Genomic DNA, 24,122 nt, shown 5'->3' on the forward strand with positions numbered 1-24,122 from the left:
TTTTTACTAGTGTCTCTGTCCTTCTATCCTTGTCCCAAGAATACACACATACCCAATAGCTAGTTAGTGACTGCCTCATTGCCACAGTGCTCTGAGCATTTCACTACTCACAGTGGAAATCCAAGGAGCATGCAGCTCTGGGCTCCACACTATCAGCCAAAAGTAAGAATTTCTGGGTTTCTTTCTTTTTTAATGTAAATTCTAATATTCCTTATGGAAAGAGGAAGAGAAATAAAGGAGACATTGAGGGATCAGAGTCAATGCAGTACCAAGCAAGGCGTGTCACTTCGGCAGGTGCCACAGGACAGAGACCTGGCTGGGGACCTAGAGGGATCGGACCCAAGAACGCATGGCCAGAGTGCAGGCGGGTTGCCATAGGAATCCCTCTTCCCTTTCCAGTGACTTCTCCTTTGAGCCACTTTTGTAGGTAGTTTGGGGGCCTAGCCTAGGCTAGGAGGGTTAGTAGGTTTCATTTTCAGACAGGTGGGGAAGTGGTTGTTCTGCTGAGCTCCTGTTGCTGAGATGTAACAGCATGCTGTCTAACCCTGTGCATGTACTGTCACACTAGGAAAACGGGATGAACATACTGCACGTTGGGTGGGACACGTGAGATAGATACATTTTAAGACACCTTTAGTACAATATTACTTTAGTGGAAGCTGTACTTTGCAGGAGGTAGGACTAGGTTTCAGTGGATATGGCATGTGGTCATGATGCACAGAGGCCTGGATGCTTCTTATTTATTTATTTATTTATTTATTTATTTATTTATTTATTTATTCTTTTTTATTTTTTTATTAGGTATTTTCCTCGTTTACATTTCCAATGCTATCCCAAAAGTCCCCCATACCCACTCCCCCTTTTTGGCCCTGGCATTCCCCTGTACTGGGGCATATAAAGTTTGCAAATCCAAAGGGCCTCTCTTTGCAGTGATGGCTGACTAGGCCATCTTTTGATACATATGCAGCTAGAGACAAGAGCTCCGGGGTACTGGTTAGTTCATATTGTTGTTCCACCTATAGGGTTGCAGTTCCCATTAGCTCCTTGGGTACTTTCTCTAGCTCCTCCATTGGGGGCCGTGTGACCCATCTAATAGCTGACTGTGAGCATCCACTTCTGTGTTTGCTAGGCCCCGGGCCTGGATGCCTCTTAAGGCCTAGCTGGAGAGTTTGTTTTCAGGACAGGGTTTCTTCATGTAGTCCTGGCTGTCCTGGAACTCAGATTCACCTTTCCCAAGTGCTGGGGTTAATCCTGCAGCGCCACTGCCTCTGGCTTTTTTTTTTCTGTGCGTGTGTGTGCGTGTGTGTGTGTGTGCGTGCGTGTGTGTGTGTGTTTGTGTGTGTGTGTGTGTGTGCGCGCGCGCGCGCTCGTGCATGTGTGCGTGCATGCATGCTGGAGCCTTAGAGATCAGAGGAGAGCATCAGCTGAGGGCAGGGCCGCAAGAAACCCGTGGGCTCTGCCCACTCACATATCTGCCTCTTCAGCCCTTTCTCTTAGCCTTCAGAGCTCTGGTGGCTGGGTCCTCCTCCTGAGTGATTAACAGAGCTCCCGATGGGCCGGTCAGAGCACTGTGGTTCAAGCAGAGGACACCTGGGCCTAGAGGACAGTGCAGTCAGATAGGATGGAGATGCCAGTCTAGTGTGCAAGGAAGTTACTGTCAGAAAAGGCCACCTCCCTCAGCCGGGATAGTATGGAGTGGGACCCTGGACAGTTATCAGACGAGGAGACGTGCAGTAGCCTAGTGATTGTTCTTCTTTTGGGTGTTTTGTTGGGACACTGCCTTGCTAACATGGTTCTCTCTGATCTAGAATCCCCACACTGGGTCACCCTCCCTTTGTGACTATATCAGGCTTTAAGAATCTGATCCTGGGCTGGAGAGATGGCTCAGTGGTTAAGAACACTGACTGCTCTTCCGAAGGCCCTGAGTTCAAATCCCAGCAACCACATGGTGGCTCACAACCATCTGTAATGATAACTGAATCTCTTCTGGGGTGTCTGAAGATAGCTATGGTGTGCTTACATATAATAAATAAATAAATCTTTAAAAAAAAAAAAAAGAATCTGATCCTGCCAGGCAGTGGTGGAGCACACCTTTAATCGCAGCACTCGGGAGGCAGAGGCAGGCGGATTTCTGAGTTCGAGGCCAGCCTGGTCTACAAAGTGAGTTCCAGGACAGCCAGGGCTACACAGAGAAACCCTGACTGGGGGGGGGGGGGGGAGAAAAGAAAACAGAATCTGATCCTTTGGCTCCAGCCTCTTGAGGGGTGTGCGCCACAGTATTGGGCTACTTAGATTTTGTTGTTTGTTTGTAAGAATTATTTTATGTATGTGAGTACACTGAAGCTGTCCTCAGACACACCAGGTCCCATTACAGATGGTTGTGAGCCACCATGTGGTTGCTGGGAATTGAACTCAGGACCTCTGGAAGAGCAGATGGTGCTCTTAACCACTGAGCCATCTCTCCAGCTCCTTGTTGTTTTTTGAGACAGGGTTTGATGTATCTCAGGCTGACCTTGAACTCAGTGATCTTCCTGCCTTGACCTCCCAGATGTTAAGATTATAGGTGATTCTATGCTTAGCTGTTTCTATGTTTTTACCTCTCTCTGAGATGGAGTCTCATTACGTAGTCCTGGGTGGTGTGGAACTTTTTATGGAGATCAGGATGGCCTCAAACTCAGAGAGATCCATCTACCTTTGTTTCCTGAGTGTTGAGATTAAAGTGTGGACCATATGCCTGCTTTAACTTTTAAAATTTAACCATTTGTTTTATTATTATTATTACTACTACTACTATTATTATTACTGGCTTTTTGAGACAAGGTTTCTCTGTAACCTTGGCTGTTCTGGAACTGTCTGTAGACCAGGCTGGTCTCGAACACAAGAGATCCGCCTGCCTCTACCTCTTGAGTGCTGATATCAAAGGCATGTGACATCATTGTCCATGTTTTACTATTATCTTAAAGATTTATTTAGTTTTGGTTTGTGCATGGTGTTGGCCTGCATGTGTATCTGTGCACCAGGTGTATGAAGTGCCCTCAGAGATCAAAGAGAGTGTTGGGTCCCCAGAACTGGACTTACAACTGGTTGTCAGGTGCCGTGAGGGGTCTGGAACGTAGGTCCTCTGCAAGAGCAAGTTATCCTAACCACTGAGCTATCTCTTTTTATTACCAGGACAGCTTAGCCTATGAGACCCTGCCTCACAAACAACACCAATACATACCTTGTTTGGCTCTTCAGTGTTTGCTCTGTTTCTGCTCCCATAAGGTCATTTGTGCATTTGCCTATTTTTGCATCCTGGAAGTTGAAGCCAGGTCTTTGCATGTGCTTCATGTAAATGGGGTTGGACTCACCACTCTTCTGCTGATGCTGCTAACTCTCGGAGACGGGGCCTGGCTTCTGCTACTGATTCAAAATTATATCTTGGCTCTAGAGAAATGGCTCAGCAGTTAAGAGTATCTCTTGCTTTTGCAGAGGACCAGGTTTTTGGTTTCCAGTATTCACATGGCAGCTAACAATTCTATAATTCTAGATCCATAGGATCTGACCCCGTCTTCTGGCCTCTGTAGACAATAACACACATGCAGGCAGATGCAATACCCATACACATAAAATTTAAAATACATTTTGGAGGATAGATCAAATCTAAGCCCTTGTGCACACTGGGTCACGGCTTGCTTTACAGTTGAGCTACACTTACTACAGAGAAGTTGGTGACTTCTGAAATGTTTGCTTGTGTTGAGATGGTCTTGGTGTATTGTCTGGGCTGTGCTCAGGCTTTCTGCCTCGAGCAGTGCTCTGGAGTTATCTCTGAGTTGCTGCCGGATACACACTATCGTGCCGGCCTTTCATCCTTCTTGGTGCTATTGAAGACGAATGTCTCCTCTGAACTCTTCCTTGTTGGCATATGAAATATAACTAGACTTGGGGCTGAAGATATGCCTCTGGCAGCTGGGTACCTGACAGACTGACTCTCAAGTACAGCAGATTTGCTGAGCCCCTTTCTAGCATGAGGTTATCTGGGAACAGAACTGACAGAATTCTCTATCATTTTCCCTTCCTCCATCTCTTGATTTGGATGCTTAGCACCCAGGCTTAAGTTCTGAAAATGTGATAGTTGTGTGATAGTACATGTGCTCCATACCACCATTGGCTCTGCTTTCTGGGCTGTATACCCTTCCCGAGGTGTCTGCTTCAGGCTTCTGACCCTCCCAGGGTTGTACTGACTGTGATGGCTAATGGTAAATGAGGTTCTATTCTGCACCGAGGCAGCCGAGTCAGGAAAGCGTGAAGAAAACTGTAGATGCAGCCGGGCGGTGGTGGCGCACGCCTTTAATCCCAGCACTTGGGAGGCAGAGACAGGCGGATTTCTGAGTTCAAGGCCAGCCTGGTCTACAAAGTGAGTTCCAGGACAGCCAGGACTACAGAGAAACCCTGTCTCGAAAAACCAAAAAAAAAAAGAAAACTGTAGATGCAGGAAGAGGCAAGAGTCAACTGCAAGCTAAGATTTAAAATAATAATAATAAAAAGCATCACTAAATTGTTCTCCACTTAGGGTCTCTGGTAAGAAGAGCGAAGGCAGAGAAGCCAAGAGGCCTGAAGAGCCCAAGATCAGAAAGAAGCCTGGGCCCAAGCCCGGATGGAAGAAAAAGCTTCGCTGTGAGAGGTGAGCAGGCTGCAGCGTGGGGCATTTGCATGTTGTGTCAGCGCCTCCACATATGCTCTGCCTTACAGGGAGGAGCTGCCCACCATCTACAAGTGTCCTTACCAGGGCTGCACAGCTGTATACCGTGGCGCTGATGGCATGAAGGTGAGCGTGCTGGAGGCACCAGGTATTCCTGTGGAGCCATGTGCAGGCTTCCCAAAGGCTCCCCGGATGCTAGTGGATGTGGAGTCGGCCCCTTGCTTAAATAAGGAGCCAGTGGTATAGGGTAGGAAGTAGCTGTCTTTCCAGTAGTCAGTTGTCAACTGCTCAGATCACTACAAAGGGTCTCCCGGGAGGAAGGATGTGTTCAGATGAAACAGCAGCGTCTCTCGTCCCTGCTTCCCCCAGAAGCACATTAAGGAGCACCATGAGGAGGTCCGGGAAAGGCCCTGCCCACACCCTGGCTGCAACAAGGTATTCATGATCGACCGATACCTTCAGCGACACGTGAAGCTCATCCACACAGGTACCTGTCCCAGGCTGTGCCTTCTGAGCTGGGCTGGGCTGTCAGTGGCTCCCAGGTGCCCTGCTAGAGGGACACAGCCTACCTAGAAGCAGGCAGTGCCCACGTAGCTCACAGAGCTTAGTATCGGGTGCGTCTGTGTCACACTGTGATTCTGGACCCACACAAACTGGAGTCCTCTCTGTTGAATTCCTGGTGTAGTAGGGCTCTCCTACTCATCCTTATAAGGTCTGGGCAACTTCTCAGATTGATAGCACAGAAACCCTAGTACTCTTGTGAATTCACTTTAAAAATCAACACTAGCGCCAGGTGGTGGTAACGCACACCTTGAATCCCAACACTTAGGAGGCAGAGGCAGTTGGATCTCTGTGACTTCAAGGCCAACGTGGTCTACAGAGCTAGTTTCAAGACAGCCAGGGCTACACAAAGAAATTTTTTTTTTTGAGACAGGGTCTCTCTGTGTAGCCCTGGCTGTTCTGGAACTCACTCTGTAGACCAGGCTGGCCTCAAACTCAGAAATCCACCTGCCTCTGCCTCCCAAGTGCTGGGATTAAAGGTGTGCACCACCACACCCGGCCACAAAGAAAGTCTTAACACCTCACCCTCCCCAAAACAAAGTAAAAAAGAACACTAGAGCTGGCAGGATGATTCAGTGGGCATCTACAATCAAACCTGATGACTTGAGTTGATCTCCCCAGGACCTACATGGTGAAGAACCGACTCCTACATTGCCTTCCGATCTCACACACTTTCTACATGGCATGTACACACCACCCAAAATTTAGAATGTAGAAAAAAATTATTGTGGCATTCATTCAGATAGATTTGTTAAAGTTTTCAGGGGTTTATATAAATGACCAAAATCTTTTTACATTAGCGTTCGGCATTTTATTGATGGATCATTTACTTGGTTTTATGGTGAAACCCAGCTATATATTGATTTTCCTTGATAAGCGCATTTGGGCATGTCTCCTGATGACTAACTACCTTTGGTCCAGATCTTCAAGCTGTGTAGCCAGTCACTAGTGGACACAGCAGCAGCTCTCTGCAGAGGTGAAACATTCGTGGGGCCGTGATAGCCCACGCCTTTGACCCCAGCACTTGGGAGGCAGACACAGGAGGAGTTCTTAAGTCTGAGGCCAGCCTGGTCTACACAGAGAAATCCTGCTTCAAAAAACAAAGAGGTGAAACAGACTCTTTAGCTGAGAGGTCAGAGGTGTTTTATAGCTGTGTAGACAGCATCGGTTGGAACAAGTACAGTTGGTGCATAGTGCTGCAGTGGCCACGGTGTAAAAGAAAGCACATGTGTGCACACAGCATGCATGTGGAACTTGTAGCTATCGGCTCTCGTACCACATGAGATCTGAGATTTGAATCAGGTTATTAGTCTTGGTGGCAAGTGACTACCTGCTGAGCCTTCTCAACAGTTTTGTTTTTGAGAGTTTTCATGTAATGGCTGGCCTCAAATCTGATCTACAGCAGAGGCTGGTCTTGAACTATTGAGTACCGAGACTGCAGGCGTGTGCCACCATGCCTGATGTGGCTGTAGTTTCTGTTGAGTAGCTCGAGAAGCTGATTCCCACAGTGCATCAGCCCGCTTCCCCTCCACCACGTTATCTGCGCTGTTTGGGGCTCACTTTGGGGTGAATCCCAGAGAGAGATCTGTGCCCGCAAAGGTCAGGCTGGGCATGGTGGTGCACGGATCTCTCTGAGTCCTCTGGAAGGCCAGCCATGGCTACGCAGTGAGATCTTGTCTCAAAAGCAAACAGAAAGGTCTGAAATGCAAACAGTTTCTGTGGGGAAGACCTAGCCGTGTAACAGCGCTGTGAGGAACTTGGAAATCTCTTAATGAACTAGTGTCTATTGGAAAGTGGTTTTTCTCTGTAGTCCTGGCTGTGCTAGACCTCGCTCTCTAGACCAGACGATCTTTGAACTTAAGAGAATCACCTGTCTCTGCTTCCCGAGTCCTGGGACTTAGTGGTTGGTGCACCACCGTCGACTAGCTAGAAACTTTTATCAGTGAAGTTCTTCATATCAGAATCGTCTTTGGTTTTAAATAAGGTTGGGTTCTTAAAGGTCCCCGGTGCTGTGTAAAGCAGTGGTCACCGTCCTCTCCTGGAGCAGACTGGGCATCGGCGGTGGCTGCTGCTCACACCGCTCTGCTCTTGCAGAGGTCCGCAATTACATCTGTGACGAGTGCGGGCAGACCTTCAAGCAGCGGAAGCACCTTCTCGTCCACCAGATGCGCCACTCGGGAGCCAAGCCACTGCAGTAAGTGTGGGCTGGGCACTGCCTGTGACTGGGACAAGTGCAGCTTACCTCACCTGCCTCTGCCCTCCAGGTGTGAGGTCTGTGGGTTCCAGTGCAGGCAACGAGCATCCCTCAAGTACCACATGACCAAACACAAAGCAGAGACTGAGCTGGACTTCGCCTGTGACCAGTGCGGCCGACGCTTTGAAAAGGCCCACAACCTCAACGTGCATATGTCCATGGTCCATCCTCTGACCCAGGCCCAGGACAGAGCCCTGCCTCTGGAAGCAGAGCCGCCACCTGGGCCTCTGAGCCCCTCTGGGACCATGGAGGGTCAGGCTGTGAAGCCGGAGCCTACCTGAGAGGCCGCTGGCTGGCTGGGCGCCTTGAGCGGCTTGAACTCAGCAGGTGACGTGAGGTTAAGGACACTTTCACTCAGTCCTCACTGCCCTGCCGGTGTAGTTCTGCTTGCTCATTGGACCCCAGACTACACCCCACCTCAGAGCCAGCAGCCATATGGTGGAGGGCACCTCTCTTGGGCTGAGGGTGTGTACTTCAACCTGCTGTGGTACCAGCAGTTTTATTTTCCTATGGATACTGAACAATAAGGCCAGACACAGATTATGAATAATTAATATTTCTTTTCCTAACTAGAGCAATCAAGGAGATTGGTAATCTATTTTCTAGTGTAACAAGAGCCCCATGTCCTGCTGGCAATAAATTATTTACAAAGGTGCCGGCTGGTGCGCTGAGATGGGTGCAGTCAGAACAGCTGAGGCTCCTGGTAGAGGTCAAAGCTGGGGTCAGCCTGCTGCCTCTGCCGGAGGGCGTTGCTCACCTCAGGGTCACAGTCTCCTCGACCAGCCAGCAGCTGTGAGAAAATACAACGCTTAGTGCCTTCAGCCCCAGGCCAGCCCGATAAGCTGTCTGCAGGTGGACACTTGAGTTGTGCTGCCTGCCTGATGGCTCTGTGGTGTGCAGCCACCATCTCAAGTGTCACAGGGCTGTGGCTTCATTTGATCTAAGTTGGGAAATCAGCTCGGGGAGGACACTCTGGGTTTGTTACCTCTGTCATGTTGGAGAAGCACTGTTTTGGGCACTGAGGTATTAGCTGCAGCAGAAAAACACGTGCCTTTGTTATCAGTTGTACAGGGCTGCCCTAGAACGGAGACAGGCAGTCAAGTGTGAGGCACACTGAAGTGGCACTAGCACACCTCACTGCTGCTCCCAGGGAGTGTCTCCCTCGAAGACGTGGGGCACTCACCTGAGACTCGGAGTGCCCTTGGAGCCTGGTTTCCCCATCCACAAAGAGCTGTAGCAGCTTGAGGTACATGTCAACAGCAACGTGCAGGAAAGCTGCTTCCCTGACAGCGGCCCCTTCACTGAAGCAGGAGAGGAGACTGTGGGGGAAGCAAGACAGTGAAGGACCGGAAGATGCTGAGAGTTGAGCAGCAGCCCAGCCCAGCCCAGCCCAGCGACTATACACACATTTGTAGAACAAACTGGCAAGCACCTTTCCCCACCCAGTGAGCGGCCTTGGGAAACATCGCCTTTACTCTGACCTCCAGGCCCCAGGAGCTTGGGCTCCCTCCCTCACACTCACTGACTTACCTGTAGAAAGCAAGTGGTAGCAGCCTGGTGTGCTGATCTGGGGCCAAGTGAAGGAGGTGCCCCAGCTTGGCATCTGCAAAACCGAGTTGAGTCAGCTCTGTGGGCTCCTGAACCCAGTGTCAAGTGCTGTGCGAACTCGGAGATGTCCTGTGCCCTGGAAGCTTTCTGTCTAGCTGTGGTGACATTGAGAGGGGCTTGTGGACTACACTGAGGGCACCTGTAAGAGCTGCTGGGAAGAGGGGTCTTTCTCCCCTTGGTCTCACACAGAATAGAGACTGGGAGTCCAATAGGTCCTTCTCCCACTGCTTTCCCTACAGCGTGTCTGCTGGTAGACCTCTGAGTGCCCGGAATGGACTCTTCTGTTCCTTTAAAAGTGTGTGTGCCCTGAATTAGTACCCCAAATTAAAGTGTAAGGTTTTATAAACTCAGTAAAAAGTAAAACCCATAGAAGTTTGCTGCCCAGAGTTGTTACTGTTTGGAGGTTGTCGTGACAGTACATCCATTTATGTCTGTCTCATCTTGGGTGGAGCCAGCCTTCCCATACTGTTTCAGGGACACATGGCTCCTCACCTTTCTCTGTCAACTGGAAGAGCACCAGCCAGGACACCTTCCTTCTTTCCAAGCACGTGAGGACCTCGGCACAGATGTCCACAGCCTTCAGATGCTCCGCAGTGTCCTGTGGTTCACAGAAGAACCCTCAGTCATTGTGCTTCCTTTTTACTTTGCAAAGTCTAAAAGTGGTGACACAAGCTGAACAGAGGCGCCCATACCCACCAGGTCACTGTGCCAAGCTCAGAAGCAAGACCTCAAAAGGAAAACCAAACAAGAAACAGAGCCTCAGATACCCAGAGATCTGAAGTCTGAGCGCAATGTACTACCTGGGGCTCCTGCCCAGCCAGGGTTGCAGGGAAAAGGCTACCTCAGCTGAACGGTCTGACTTACCCGTTGGGTCAGGTAGGACGAGAGTAGACCCATCAAGGAAAAGAAGAAGAGGGCGATGAGCAGCTAGGAGGAAAACAGTTACTGCATCAAAGTCACACACACACACTCCAGAGCCTAGGGCCTCAGTGGATCTCAGGACAGGGAGAAACCCTACGTCACTTTTCTTGAGACGCCCAGGGTGGCTCAAACCCATGTCAGCAATCTTCCTGTCTCAACCTTCAGAGTGCTATGATTGCTAGTATGAACCACTATGCCAGGCTTACTACCATTCAGGAGCATATTTCAGAATAAATTACGGCCAATAGGGTCATTTCAAACAACTGTTGCTACATTTTATTTTGTGTACACATGCAGGTCAGAGGACAACCTGTGTAAATCAGTTCTCTCTCACCATATGGCTCTGAAGCCATTAACATTCCTTCTAATATCCAAAAGCAACAGGAAAATGGGCTTAGAAGAATCCTGGGGCATTTATATTACAGTCAGCAAATAATCAGCTCTACTGCTGATAGAGTTCTTAGGTTGGGATATACTTTATGAGCCAGTGGGGGACCCATATTGAAAAGTGAGAGGGGCGGCAACTTCCTTCCCAAGTGCTGGTTCACATTTCCTCTGTCCCCAACAAATCTTGATCCACACACCAGAGGTCATGTAAGTACTCATTGGAGAAGGCACTGGGTGTTTAGGACTCTTTCTCTAGGGCCCAGCACTCAAGGCCTGACTGTGCTTTTGCTTCTTAGAAGCTGGAACAGAGAGGCAGAGCTACAGCCTTGGCTCACAGTGTGGACACTGGCTGGTAGCTTTATTCTAAGTTGTAATGCAGGCAAAAACAAGCCCGACAAAGCACTTCCAAAAGTAAAGCATTTTACCAATAAACACTAAGCTAATCGTTTAACTGTGAAAAAGAGTGAAAACCCCAAATCTGCTTGTCTTTGGAAAGCCAGTGGGCCAACCTCCCTGGAGACTGTCTCACCTCCTCTCTTTGGCAGTCCAGCCTTTGCAGATGTGCAGTGACATCTTCCTTCCTAACTCCTCTCCACGCAAAGTGCAGCGCAGCAGCTGCGATCCAGGCGGGGCTGGGTGCTGGGGAAGCTGACGCGGAGGCGAAACTGACACACAGACATCGTTGCAGAGAGTTAATGGCCACACTCCTGGCCACCAGGTATCTGTGTTTAACAGCAAGGGGCTCTCCTCTCAAACACAGTGCAGGGCCCAGAATCACTACAGATGATTGTGTCTGTCTCCTCAGGGAGGACCTGATAGGTGGGGCCATCCCTGTACGTAAGTCACACGGTGTACAGCACTGTGAGGGAACCAGCTTAGCCCTACCCACCTCATAATGGGATATCGGGGCCCCAGCAGCTTTGAAGGAAGAGGCCATAGTACTACTAAGTTCTCCGTATTCCTGCTTGTTCATGTGGGCCTGTAACTGGGCTAGCCCAAGAGAGTCAGGCCCAATTACTAGCATGATATCTTAGTTTCCATGAGGGTAAGAGTGTGGCAGAAAACTCATGCTGTTCACTACAGGAGTCAGAGGAGTCATCTGAGCTCCCTGCAGCTCCCTTAGCAGCAGGGTTGACAGCAAGACCGGCTTGGTTACTGAGCAGGATTTGGAGTACTTTTGATCAGGGAGGACACAGACATCATGGATTCCAAACCAGCTACCAGAAGGAAGTCCTCTATAAAGAGCAATGTCTTGCCGAGGCCTCTGAGGACTCCCTGGTTGCTGCAGGGGCTTGGTGTTCCTCTGGGATGTCAGCTAGCATTGGCAGAGATCAGACTGGGCTCTCATTCAAGTCAAGAGAGAGGTGAGAACCTGCTCCCTGCCCTGTGCTGCCTGCCTTGGGCCTGTGGGCCCCCGAGTTAAATAAACTTTAGAGCAGAATGCAGGGCAGGGCGAGCTGGATCAAACCTGATGAAACCAGTCTTCAGGAACACTAGAGCAGTCTCCTTAAACAGGCCAGCCAGCCAGCTCAGTCAGAGGCTCCCCTTGCACTCAGGGGCAGCACCCCAGTACTCAGAGGATGCCCATAGACACAGCCCAGCTAGGGACTAGCTGGGCTCCCCCGTGACACTGCGGCAGCTTACTTGCTAGCAAATTCCCGGGCCTCCTGGAGCCTCCGCAGCTCTCGAGGCAGTGGGCTCTGATAACATCTCATCCACCGACCACACAGCACTGGCTCCAGGCTCGACCACCACAACTGAGAAGTGAAAGACCACCAAGAAGCAGACTAAGGGAGTTGTCATGGACAACCATGAGATATGCTGCCCCTTGGCCACCATCGAGACACCTAATTGTCAGTCAAGCTAGGAATTCCTGAGAGCCTCACACGGCTCACGTCACAGTGCTGTGCAACTTTTAGCTTTCCTTTTTCTGAGCCCGAGTCTTAGGATATAGCTCTGGCTATCCCGGGACTCACCAGGCTGGGCTAGAATTCATAGGTCAGCCTGCCTCTACCTCATAAGTGATGCGGTGAAAGATGTAGGCCATCACACCCAGCTTATAGGGCGTTCTTCGTTTTTCTTTCAAGACAGGGTTTCTCTGTATAACTCCAGCTGTCCGGGAACACACTCTGGAGACCAGGCTGGCCTTGAACTCAGAGATCCTGTGCCTGTCTCTGCCTCTCAAGTGCTGAGATTAAATGTGTGCTCCACCACTACCCATCTATGAGGCATTCTTGTGCTCAGGAGCAAGGCTTAAAGGGAGGGCATCGTATGAGGAAAACCCTGTAATGTTGGCATTGCACTACCTGACCCACTTCTATATGCCACTTTTTAAAGAGAGCTTCTGAGAGCAACTTTCTAAAGACAGAATAGTTCATCAATATTAATTCCACCCAATGAGCTACAAACTGAAATGAAGCTGGCCATGGCTTGACCTGTCCACCTCCCCTCTGGTTAGAATAGTGAACCAGATGGAGGCCCCCAGGGTTCCTAGGAAGCTTCAGTAGCTCCTGGGACCAGCAACTAGCATCTGCAGATATTGCTTGTGCCTTGGGATGCTGAGCAGCTAACAGCACTGAAGAGAGAGGATGTCTCTGTGAGCCAGTGCGCGCTACCTACCATGTGTGTGTGTGTATGTATGTGTGTATGTATGTATGTATGTGTGTGATGGTTTGTATATTCTTGGACCAGGGAGTGGCACCATTTGGAGTTGTGGCCTTGTTGGAATAGGAGTGACCTGGTTGGAGTAGGTGTGTCACTGTGTGTTTGGACTTAATACTGTCACCCTATGTCAGTCTTCCACAAGCAGCCTTTGGATGAAGATGTAGAACTCTCAGCTCCTCCTGCACCATACCTACCTGGATGCTGCCATGCTCCCACTTTGATGGTAATGGACTGAACCTCTGAACCTGTAAGCCAGCCCCAATTAAATGTTGTTCTGTATAAGACTTGCCCTGGTCATGGTGTCTGTTCACAGTAGTAAAACCCTAACTAAGACAGTATGTATACATTCATATATATTTATATATGAGTTTTTGCCTGCATGTATGTTTATGTAGTAAATGTGGGCACATGCTTTGTGCCTGTAGAGATCAGAAGGCGTTAGATCCCCTGGAACCTGAGAGATGAGTGACGAAACACCATCTGGGTTCTCTGGAAGAACATTGTTTTTAAATGCTGAGCCAGCGCTTCAGCCCCTACCACACATTTTTGTGAATACTGACCACCAGGGTAGGACACTGAACCTCCCGGGAAGTGAAGATCCCAACTCTTGGGAAAATATCCTAGACGAGGGTCTGTGAGAAGTCTCAATGGGAAAAGGTGCTTGTTCCCAAATCTGACGACCTGAGTTCAATCCCAGGGTCCCATACAGTGGGGAAAAAGACCTGGCTTCTGCATGAATACAGGGAGGTCAGGGGAGGGGGAGGAGATAAATAAATGTAACGTAAAAAACCCAACTGGGCAGACCTACCAGTGCTGAAGTCAGAATCACGGGACACTTAGTCTGGCATTCTGTCAGTGTCTGGTTGGCCACCAATGCTGGGTCTTGACTTCGGAGACACACACGAAGGAGCCCCTGCAGCAAAAGCATCCTAAGACTCAGCAGTCTGCCAGCCCAGGTGCCATGGGAGCCCAGGCCCCGAAGGAGGCATCACATTACCCTGAAGAAGTGGATGGTAATGTCAGAGGTCAGGACACTGCCGTGGCAACAGAAGTTTCTCTGGAAAACAGTTCAAAGTCAGCACAAAACCGACAGAGGTAGAAAGGGCAGCCCAGAGCGTTTGCACATACCAACTCAGAGTTGACCAGGCTAAAGAACTCTCCACAGTTGGGGGAGATAGGTTGTCCGGCCTGGGGGCCACCCACGAGAACAGATGGAGGCAGGCAGAGGAGAAGCCTTGGAAAGAAAGGGGTGCATCGTGGTGAAGACAGACAGCATGGACAGGGTGTCCTTGCCCTGTACAATACTTTCCAGATCAAGTGATGCTGCTCAAAGCCACAGCCCTTCTAGTTCCCACTGACCTTGCCCTTGAGCTCATGTGCTCAACGCTGCCTTTGTCCCCAGCTCTTAATTCCTGCTTATTCACTGTGGATACCCTAAATGCACTTCAAAAAATATAAATAAAATTTCAACAAGCAGGTGGAAGGATGCACCACTGTCTAAGGAAGCAATCCTTTACTGGAAAATTCTATTATGAGAACAGTCGCACTGCACTTTAAAGACAAAAAGAAAAGGACAAAAACGTGTTCTTTATAGTAAGTACATCTTCCCTAGAGGGATTCTTGAGTCTAAGAAGAAAGACTAGAATCCGAAACACCTTTTACACTTGTTCCTATGAGAGCCACCAAGACACTGAAACCATTCCAAGCTTGGATGGAGTAGACATAATAGAAATAAGCAATTAGTAGTGGAAGCTAAAGACAGACGCTGGCATGAGAGTCCGCCGGATGATACCGTTTGCATGTGAGCAGTTCTTGTTGTCTCCTGAGGCTGGTAGCCATGCTGTCTGGCCTTGCCAGAGCCTGCAGCCGTCTTCTGAACACCCGAAACAGAAAGTGACTCTGCGGCGTAGAACAGCCATGGGGCACAGCAGAACCTTGATCCAGCTCCAAGTCCAGAGCGATCTCCTGGGAAAGAGCAGGGCCTACTTCACCCTCCAGCTCGGACCTGTCACCAAACCGGAACCGGGGCAGAAGGGTTCTCAGCTCACTGTGGACCTTAGCTGGGGACTCTGAGAGATGACCTTGAGAAGGTTGTCTCCACAGGGATGAGGAGTAAGGAGGGACAAGGACACAAGCTTTTACATGTGAAGGCCATCTCTAGCCAGATGTAGTAGCCCAGCTATTGGGAGACTAAGGCAAGAGGACTGCAAATTCAGGGGCCTGCGCGGGTTACAGCACTTGCCTGGGATGCACAGACTCTAGATTCAGCCTACCCTTACCCCCAGCACACAAAACCATAGAACCAAACACAGCAATCTTTAAATTGTAAACATAAATGAGCACAGGGGTTACCCAGCATACCACCACAGGTCTCTCTGGGGCCACGCACTGCCCTTTGTGCTAGGTGTAGACAGGTGTACACACGTGCAGGAATGAGCTGAAGGGGGGTCCTATGTATACACTCTTTAAGGCTGGTGTCAGGCTCCGATGGTCCCATCTCTACTAGCATAGCTTAGATAGACTTCTGTCTAGTGTCAGGCCAACATTTTGCTGTCACAGTTCCTGAGACCCTTGTACTTCGGAACATTTCTAAATATGGAGCAAATTCTCACATATACAGGCCTTTGTTGTGTAAACCTTGCTCCTGATTTAAAGCTATTGGTTAAATAAAAGTGGCTATAGCCAATTACTGGGGAGAATAGAGGTAGGCGGGGCTTTGATTACCAGGCTGGAGGGTCCCAGATAGAGACCACGAGGGGAGAAAGAGGAGGAAGGAGGAGGGGAGAGGAGAAAAGGAGCCAGAGAGAACTGGAGGTCTCCACTAGATGGGATAGACCAGAAAAGGTGGCCGAGGGAAATGCCCCCGGGACGGACTGAGTAGACTCAGACATGGCCGAGGGAGATGCCCCCGGGACGGACTGAGTAGACTCAGACATGGCCGAGGGAGATGCCCCCGGGACGGACTGAGTAGATTCAGACATGGCTGAAGGAGATGCCCCCTAGGACGGACTGAGCAGAGTCAGACAGCAAGTACTTGAGCTCAGCTGGGAGGAGACAGGCAGGCGTAGAGAGGAATGGATTAGGGGTAGTTCCCCTAGGCATTGTGCTAAAGCTGATTTTAAAAACCTCCAAAGAAATCTTTCTCGATTTTTGGGCAGCTGGCCAGGTCATAGTAAGAGCTGGGAGTTATTAAATAACATGCAAAAATACCATTTACAGTGGAGGCGTGTCCTGTCTACTCCACAGAAATGATACACCCAGCAACCACAGCTTGATGTGTGACCCTAAGGACCACATGCAGGCTAGATCCCTCTCAGGCTAATCTGACATCTAGGAAAGATGGATGGGAAGACAGGTTGAGCTGAAGCCAGGAGCTCAGTTTCTCTTATCCTGGAGGATGCTCTCATTTGGGCACATCCTACGGGATCCTCGGTTCTTACTACCCAGTTATCACTCCCGTTTCTGAATTCAGACCCTTGAGAAATGGAACCCACAGACATGATTGTGTCTAATAAAGTGACATGTACTACTCTGGCTTGGATCTGAGGTGTCCCTTAAACGCCAGGTGGGGAAAGCTTGTTGCTAAGCACCCGTGTTCAGGATGAGAGGCTTGTGAGGCCCTGACCACATCCGGGGCTGGGGACCTCCCTGAATGGACTACCGGGAACGGGGAGAACACGTAAGAGGTCGGGCTGGCTAGAGAATCCTCACTAGGGACGGGCTCTGGAGAATCTACCTTGTCCACAGTCGCTCCTTCCCTGTTTCTTGGCTGCTATACGTGTCACACCCTCCCTCGACTCAACCGCAGGACCACAGCCATGAGGACAAGTGGCCTTTGCTCCTTTAGCTCAGTTCTCAGTTACTGTGCCACAGCATCGGAGGACTGGCATGCCTGCTCCTCCCAAGGGCATCAGGCACGGATGGAGGTTTGGAATCAGGCTCCTTAGAGACACACTGGAACCTCAGCACGGCTCCGCTGCATTTTCCCGCTCATTCTGGGTTCCCCAGGGGCCTGAGGGCTCCATGTGCTCTTTCCTCTACGTAGGCTACCTTGTTAAGGTCACTTCTCAGAGCCTGCAGCCCAGCTTTCCTCTACGGAGGCTACCTTGTTGAGGTCACTTCTCAGAGCCTGCAGCCCAGCTTTCCTCTACGGAGGCTACCTTGTTGAGGTCACTTCTCAGAGCCTGCAGCCCAGCTTTCCTCTACGGAGGCTACCTTGTTGAGGTCACTTCTCAGAGCCTGCAGCCCAGCTTTCCTCTACGGAGGCTACCTTGTTGAGGTCACTTCTCAGAGCCTGCAGCCCAGCTTTCCTCTACGGAGGCTACCTTGTTGAGGTCACTTCTCAGAGCCTGCAGCCCAGCTTTCCTCTACGGAGGCTACCTTGTTGAGGTCACTTCTCAGAGCCTGCAGCCCAGCTTTCCTCTACGGAGGCTACCTTGTTGAGGTCACTTCTCAGAGCCTGCAGCCCAGCTTTCCTCTACGGAGGCTACCTTGTTGAGGTCACTTCTCAGAGCCTGCAGCCCAGCTTTCCTCTACGGAGGCTACCTTGTTGAGGTCACTTCTCAGAGCCTGCAGCCCAGCTTTCCTCTACGGAGGCTACCTTGTTGAGGTCACTTCTCAGAGCCTGCAGTGGAGGAAGCAGAAGAAGCAGAAGACTGCACAGCCCTTTTGCTGTCAGTTCGGATGTCGCAAAGCTGGGAGACAGCTTTGGCATCACAGCCACAGTGTCTGGGCCTTGTGATGCTCACCTGTGGGGTAAACTCAAAGGATGCGGTTGCTCTAGGCCTCTGCCACGGTGTGGACAATGCAGGCTCTCACCCAGTTCTGCTGAGTCGGGCACCGTTATGCAAACGTCATAAATACCTTAGCAGAGGGCAGGTTTGCTGCAGCAAACACATGGAGCTCTGTCCTCTCACTCACCTGTAGCCTGGAAAGAATATCCTTGTTTCCTGTGCGGCCACCAAGAACCAGGTCTGAGTCCTCTGAGTGATTGTAACTCCTCGAACTGAGAAGGAAACAGGAGCCTGCTCAGTGCTGCTGCGGTGCCGTCAGCAGAGCTGGCTGTGGTGCCCCTCCCTCCCCCCATCTCCACAGCGGAGCGTCTGCGGGTAACTGACAGCACGAAACTACCGACTACCAACAAAGGAAAGAATGGCAGGACACATGCATGCACCTTCTGCACTCAAGAGGCAGAGACAGGAGGATGACTGCAAGTTTGATGCCAACTTGGCCAACACAGCAAGTTCCAGGCCAGCCATGGCTAAACTGCAAAAGCTTATCTAAAGAAAGGGGAGTGTCTGAGGGACAGCTCAGTGGTTAAGAATGTGTGTCCACTCCAAGTGGCCGACCGACACCCTCTCCTGGCTTCTGCATTTGTGTTTGAGCATAGACACACACACACACACACACACACACACACACACACACACACACACACACCTACCTTTGTTTTTAAGGGAAGAAAAATTTACCACAACCAAGTGTGCTTTCTCGTCCGAGGTTTACCATCTGCTAACTAATCATACCCTTGACAATGGCACAAAGCTGCAGGGTGTCACCAACGAGGGACATGACTTCACAGGCAATAAAGCCTGAGCAACTCACTCAGAAAGAAGCTGCAGAAAGGAACTGAGTTTGCTACGTCAATAAACAAACCTCAGCTGTATTTCTATACGTTATCCATGAATAATTTTTAAAAAAGCCAGTCCTTCTATTTACAGTCACACTGAAAAGAAGATGTGCAGGCAGGAGGATTTCTGGGAGTTCAAGGTCAGCCTAATCGACATATCAAGTTCTAGGCTAGACAAAGCTACACAGTGAGACTATGTCTTTAGACAAAATAAAAATAAAACAGCAGAAGTAACCAAATGCCTACTGATGGACATGGGATGATAAAGATGATTATAAAGATGATGTATACTGTTTAGTGTCGGGAGCCATCTCGGAAAGGCTATGGCTAGCAGGCGGTCTTCCTGAGACGGATTCATCATGGATTGTGAACTATGGCCCTGTATGCAAGACCTGAGGGACAAATCTCAGGGTTTGATTCCTGCAGCTGATATGCCTTTCCTGTCCTTATTAATATAATAATCCTTCTGCATTAGCCCACCCTGCTGGGCAGATTTTATGCAGACCAGCGAAGATGGACTGTTTTATAGTGATGCTATACAAACAAATAGGTGATTTATTAATTCCTAGTGATGATTCTATAAGAATTCCTAAAATTAAACTAGTAATTATTAAGCCTTTTATAGTTAGGGCTACAACTAGAACTCTCTGATATAAAACCTCACCGTTAACTTACACTAATTTTCAATGAACCTGTGGAGCTAGTGAGAGAAAATGAATGTCCAGTTAGATAACTGGCTTCAATGGAAACACATACAAACATCTCTGTTGTAAACATCTTATGCAATTTATGATTTGAATTTGTTTAAACTTGTGGTAAATTACCATGTGATCTATTCTCCTAAAAAGGTACAAAAAAACCCTAGAAATGTCATTAGGTGGCAAAAGGAGAGGACAGAATTGGAAGGAAGAGGAAGAGAACAGTATGCAGAATGCAGAGAGAAAGACAAAGAAGAAGCTACAGAGAGAGCAGCAGGCTTCTCCTCACCATGAGATGGAGGAGCAGGGCTTTGCGTAACAAGGCAGGCTGTCTTACTAAAGAGGACAGCGCTTTCTTCTTACAGACTCGGGTTTAATTCATTTCGCAATAAAAAGGTAGAAGCTTCTCCTTTCTCTGTGCAGTAAAGGTTGGAGCTCATTTTTCACCCAGAATGACTGAGTTCTTTCTGTGCTGGCAGCTGGGCTTTTGCTCCATCTGCATATGTAAGTATGGATGTGTGTATCTAAGTATGTAGATATGAGATAAGTAGTTGGTTGGACCCAACAGGAGTGTATGTAGGTATATGAACGTGTGTGCATGAATGTGTATATGAATGTGTGTATGTGTTTATGTACATTTGCTTGTGTAAAACTGTTTCCTTCTGTGATCTTGACTCGTCTCTTGCTTGGTTCAATACAAGTTTATTGCTCCAAACCTCCCTCCAGCCTGGCAAGCAAGAGGCAGAGGCACAAGGCTATTGGGCAAGAGAGAGAGAAGCCATACCAGTTATGTAGTCCCCTGCTGTAGCCGCCCTACCAGTTACTTAGTCTCCTGCTGTTAAGCAACAGGTGTTGATTCGCCCAGAGGCCTGCAGCTTCTGCTTCAGTGTGACGGAAATGTCATCATAGAAGGCAACCCTAATCTCTTGCAAGGCCAAGTCTTGCTCCCACCACTGCTCTTCCCCTTCAGCTTCCTTCAAGAGAGGACCCGGGTGGCCTAAGCTCCCAGCAGCTCGGTAGCATCACATATCCATAAAGGGATGAAATACTACTGCATGGATGGACCCTGAAAATATCTGCCCAGTGCTTAAGCCAGGAACACATCCCACATGCGATTCTGTTTCTATGAAATGCCCAGAGCAGGCAGCTCTGCCGGCAAGAGGTAGACTGCTAAGGGCTGGGGGTCTGCGCAGCAGTCACAGGCACATGCAATATACGCCTCCTCCAGAGTTGCTCAAGAGACGAAGGGGAAGAGGGGACTGACCAGTTTCACTTTGCTGTAACCCTCAGGAGGCTGAGACTGAAAGATTGAATTCTAGATGAGTCGGCTACAGAGTGAGACCCTGGACAAGTAACTTCCTACAGTGCTATTGCACGGACATGAATGATCACCATGAAGAAGCCATGGTGTGAGTTTCAATGACTGAGGAATTCCACACAGAAGACGACACTGAGTTTCTTTGAGTTGTGCTGACCCGTGCTGTCACTAGCAGAGAGCAGGAGGTTTGAGGACTGTGTGGCTGACCTTTGGTGGAAGTCCATGATCTCGCTGACAAGGACTGTGCACGCCTCTTCCAGGTCTCCACCACAGCCGCCCAAAGCCGTCGGAGCTGGCAAGTAGCGCTCATAGATTGCCCATTGATGGAAGTCATGTCTGCAATGGTGGAAGGCCGAGGTCAACACTGAGCAACACTTTGTAACCATCCTGAAGTGGTCTCTCTCAGAAGAACACAGTGCCAGTGACTGGGCAGTGGGAGCTAGCCCCAGCAGCCTGAGAGCTCACAGGTGAGTGAGGATCCATTGTCTGCAAGACAGGGGACAGAGCTGTGGCCAAGCCGTCTTTCCTATGCACCAGGGAAGGGCCTCAAGGACATGGTGACTGTTTTAAGTGGAAACAGCCAAACACAAGTGAGGTAGCTCACACCACAAAGACCAGGCGAGGTTCACGGAGAGGCACTTTGTCCATGTGGGCTGATATCTCAAGCATTAGGAGTGTGACTAAAGCAGGGAGGATGGCTGGGAATGGAGCCATCTGTGGGGAGCTTCCCTAGCATGGAAAAAGCCTTCGCTTCCAGCAAAAAGAGGGGTGGGCGGGGAACCCCTAAAACACTTCTTAAAAAAAAAGTCTAAATACGATCTCAAGATAACAGTGACCCAAGGGGTTAAAACTTGAGCCTGAGCCTGGTGAGGCGGCTCAGCTTTTAAGAGCTCTGGCTGCTTTGGCAAAGGACCTAGGTTCACATCCCAGCACTGATGTGGCAGCTGCATCTGTCTGCAACTTTAGTTCCAAAATATCTACCACCTTCTTCTGACCCCTGCAGGTCACTCACGCGTGCGCACACACACACACACACCCATACATATCAAATAAAAGTAAATAATTTTTTAAAGCGAAGTTATGAGGCCTTTAACAACAGCATCCTGTCACGATGCACTCAGTTTCTAGTGCCTACCTCAAGTAACTCCTAGGAGCCTGCCCACCCATATACCCCCATTACCTCAATCAGACAGCCCAAGTGGTCACTTGTTCTTACAGGGCCTATTTTATAGCCTCAGACCACTCATTGTGTCTACTGTGGTTTTACCAAAGTGCACAGAAAAAAAAAAGTATGTGTGTGTGCATACACATACATATATACATTCTCTCAATATAGGCTCTGGTGGGTTTAGGTTCCCTGCATAGACCTCATTTGTCTTTATCTGTACAAGGGTACTATATATATATATATATATATATATATATATATATATATATATATGTATATATGTAGCATGTCTTTGTTACGCTGTAACCCCAGCGTCTGGGGCATGTTGGCACATGGGTCTGTGGTTTCTCAATAAAGAAGTGAATGGCTGAGGGTGTGCTCACGCGCTCCTCAGTTAACCGGAACGTCCGTCACTCAGGACGGCTGTATGGACAGGCTGTGGTGATGCTTCAGTGGCCGGCTTACCTTTCCATGTCTGAGAGAACATCCGCTTCAGGTTGAATTTCCAGTTCCAGCTGTACCCAATCTCTGTAAGTTAACTGAGCCACAGGAACGTTCAGGGCAGGGATGAAACAAACCACACTGTTCATAAGCATTTGTCAGTTAACCTTAAAAACAAAGGTCTGAGCTGGGCGTGGTGGCACACACCATTAACCCCAGCACTGGGGAGCAGAGGCAGGCGGATCTCTGTGAGTTCGAGGCCAGCCTGGTCTATAGAGCAGGTTCCAGGACAGCCAGAGACACAGAGAAACCCTGTCTTGAAAAGCCAAAAAACCAAAACGAAAACCCAAAAACCACTCCCAGCACCACCACACCACTAACAGAAAACCCAACCCAACCCAACCCAACCAAACCAACAAAAACCTCTGCAAACCTCTGTGCTCCATGTTGTAATGAATTGGAAAACTGGTGCATTGTTGCATTATGGAAAGCTCTGAGTATGACATTAAAACTGTTGAAACCAGCACATTTTGTTTGCGACAGTCCTCACTCTGAACCTAAGGCTGGCCTCAAACTCGTGGCAATCCTGTTTCAGTTCCCCACGTGCTGGGCTCACAGGCATGTGCTGCCACACTTGGCCGCACTAGTCTCTTACCCAGCATGCTCTTCACTTTTTTTTTTTTTTTTTTTTGGTTTTTCGAGACAGGGTTTCTCTGTGTAGCCCTGGCTGTCCTGGAATTCACTTTGTAGACCAGGCTGGCCTCGAACTCAGAAATCTGCCTGCCTCTGCCTCCCAAGTGCTGGGATTAAAGGTGTGCACCACCACTGCCCGGCTCTTCACTTTTAATCAATTAGCTTGTGCCTAGCTAAATTGTTATCTGATAAGAAAAGAAATTATTTTATAGGCCAGGAGTTGGGGGAACAAATCTTGGTATAAACTGGGCAGTGTTTAATCCCAGCACTCGAGGAAGAGGCAGGGGATCTGTGTGAGTTTGAGGCCTGTGTGAGTTTGAGGCCAACGTGGTCTACATAGGGAGTTCCAGGCCAGCCAGGGCTAGTGAGATCCTGTCCGAAACGACCAACCAACCAAGCAACCAAACAAAAACCCATAACCTTGATGTAATACTCTGCTTCAAATATTCATGGCATCTTATATTTTGTTTCTTCTTATGAAAATTCTTAAAGCAATCTCACACACCAGATCTCAAAATCTTATTTTCTATAACAACAACAACAACAACACATTATAGACCAACCCTCCATGCATTTCCACTTGGACAAAGGCCAAGGTAAACAGGAACACAAACATAGAAACAGACAGACAGACAGGCAGACACGCACACACACACACACACACACACACACACACAGAGGCAGTCAGGCCATGTGAAACAGTGGAAGACAGGGAAACCTACATAAAATTCCTTGTCCTTCAGGAGCTCTTGGAAGCTGTCCCGTCTCCACAGAGAGAGCGCAGCACGCTGCCAGTCTGCAGAAGGAAGGTACAGAGGTCTCCAGGGGACGCAAGCTGCATGCTCTGGAGCACAAGGTGCTCTGGCCTCTGGGAACAATCTTAACACAACGAACTGAAACTGAAACAGACAGGGAGAAGTTCACAGCCAGTATGAAACATTCACAGGGGCACACCCAGGGACCACGCCCACCAGGGCATCTTACCTGCCACCTTCTTGTGAACCCATTACAGCCCTGACAGACACAGCACATCATGAGCAGGGGCGCAGGAGGAGCAGGGAAGCAGAGCAGGTCTCCCTGGGGTCTCCCTTAGCCCTGG

The 24,122-nt window shown here is 49.3% G+C and overlaps 2 protein-coding genes across 17 annotated transcripts in view; one reads left to right on the forward strand and one right to left on the reverse strand.

Annotated features, from left to right (window-relative positions):
* The window catches only part of Zfp276 (zinc finger protein (C2H2 type) 276), a 16,357-nt gene extending 6,069 nt beyond the window's left edge, over positions 1 to 10,288 (forward strand). For 3 of the 9 annotated variants that reach the window (XM_006531227.4, XM_006531228.4, XM_030243697.1), the window contains exons 7-10: positions 4,553 to 4,663; positions 4,732 to 4,807; positions 5,051 to 5,168; positions 7,242 to 8,151. In XM_006531227.4, coding sequence (XP_006531290.1) covers positions 4,553 to 4,663; positions 4,732 to 4,807; positions 5,051 to 5,168; positions 7,242 to 7,777 — 841 coding nt within the window. In that variant the 3' untranslated portion in view covers positions 7,778 to 8,151. Of the gene's footprint in view, positions 1 to 4,552; positions 4,808 to 5,050; positions 5,169 to 7,241 lie in introns of all 9 variants that reach the window. The other 6 variants (NM_020497.2, XM_017312923.2, XM_006531229.4 and 3 more) reach the window with 6 other exon arrangements.
* Positions 6,031 to 24,122, reverse strand: part of Fanca (Fanconi anemia, complementation group A) — a 52,358-nt gene continuing 34,266 nt past the window's right edge. For 2 of the 8 annotated variants that reach the window (XM_006530661.4, XM_006530662.4), the window contains exons 27-42: positions 23,746 to 23,922; positions 22,355 to 22,428; positions 20,929 to 21,057; positions 17,997 to 18,081; positions 14,869 to 15,041; positions 14,205 to 14,310; positions 14,074 to 14,133; positions 13,885 to 13,989; positions 12,057 to 12,169; positions 10,942 to 11,077; positions 9,969 to 10,031; positions 9,597 to 9,702; positions 9,027 to 9,099; positions 8,680 to 8,815; positions 8,482 to 8,574; positions 6,031 to 8,286 (exon numbers count right to left, since the gene is read on the reverse strand). In XM_006530661.4, coding sequence (XP_006530724.1) covers positions 8,179 to 8,286; positions 8,482 to 8,574; positions 8,680 to 8,815; positions 9,027 to 9,099; positions 9,597 to 9,702; positions 9,969 to 10,031; positions 10,942 to 11,077; positions 12,057 to 12,169; positions 13,885 to 13,989; positions 14,074 to 14,133; positions 14,205 to 14,310; positions 14,869 to 15,041; positions 17,997 to 18,081; positions 20,929 to 21,057; positions 22,355 to 22,428; positions 23,746 to 23,922 — 1,737 coding nt within the window. In that variant the 3' untranslated portion in view covers positions 6,031 to 8,178. Of the gene's footprint in view, positions 8,287 to 8,481; positions 8,575 to 8,679; positions 8,816 to 9,026; positions 9,100 to 9,596; positions 9,703 to 9,968; positions 10,032 to 10,941; positions 11,078 to 12,056; positions 12,170 to 13,884; positions 13,990 to 14,073; positions 14,134 to 14,204; positions 14,311 to 14,868; positions 15,042 to 17,566; positions 17,701 to 17,996; positions 18,082 to 20,928; positions 21,208 to 22,354; positions 22,429 to 22,473; positions 22,498 to 23,745; positions 23,923 to 24,122 lie in introns of those variants that run through there. The other 6 variants (NM_016925.3, XR_387732.4, XM_006530663.3 and 3 more) reach the window with 6 other exon arrangements.

Source organism: Mus musculus, chromosome 8, assembly GCF_000001635.26.
Source record: "Mus musculus strain C57BL/6J chromosome 8, GRCm38.p6 C57BL/6J".
NCBI classification, from domain to species: domain Eukaryota; kingdom Metazoa; phylum Chordata; class Mammalia; order Rodentia; family Muridae; genus Mus; species Mus musculus.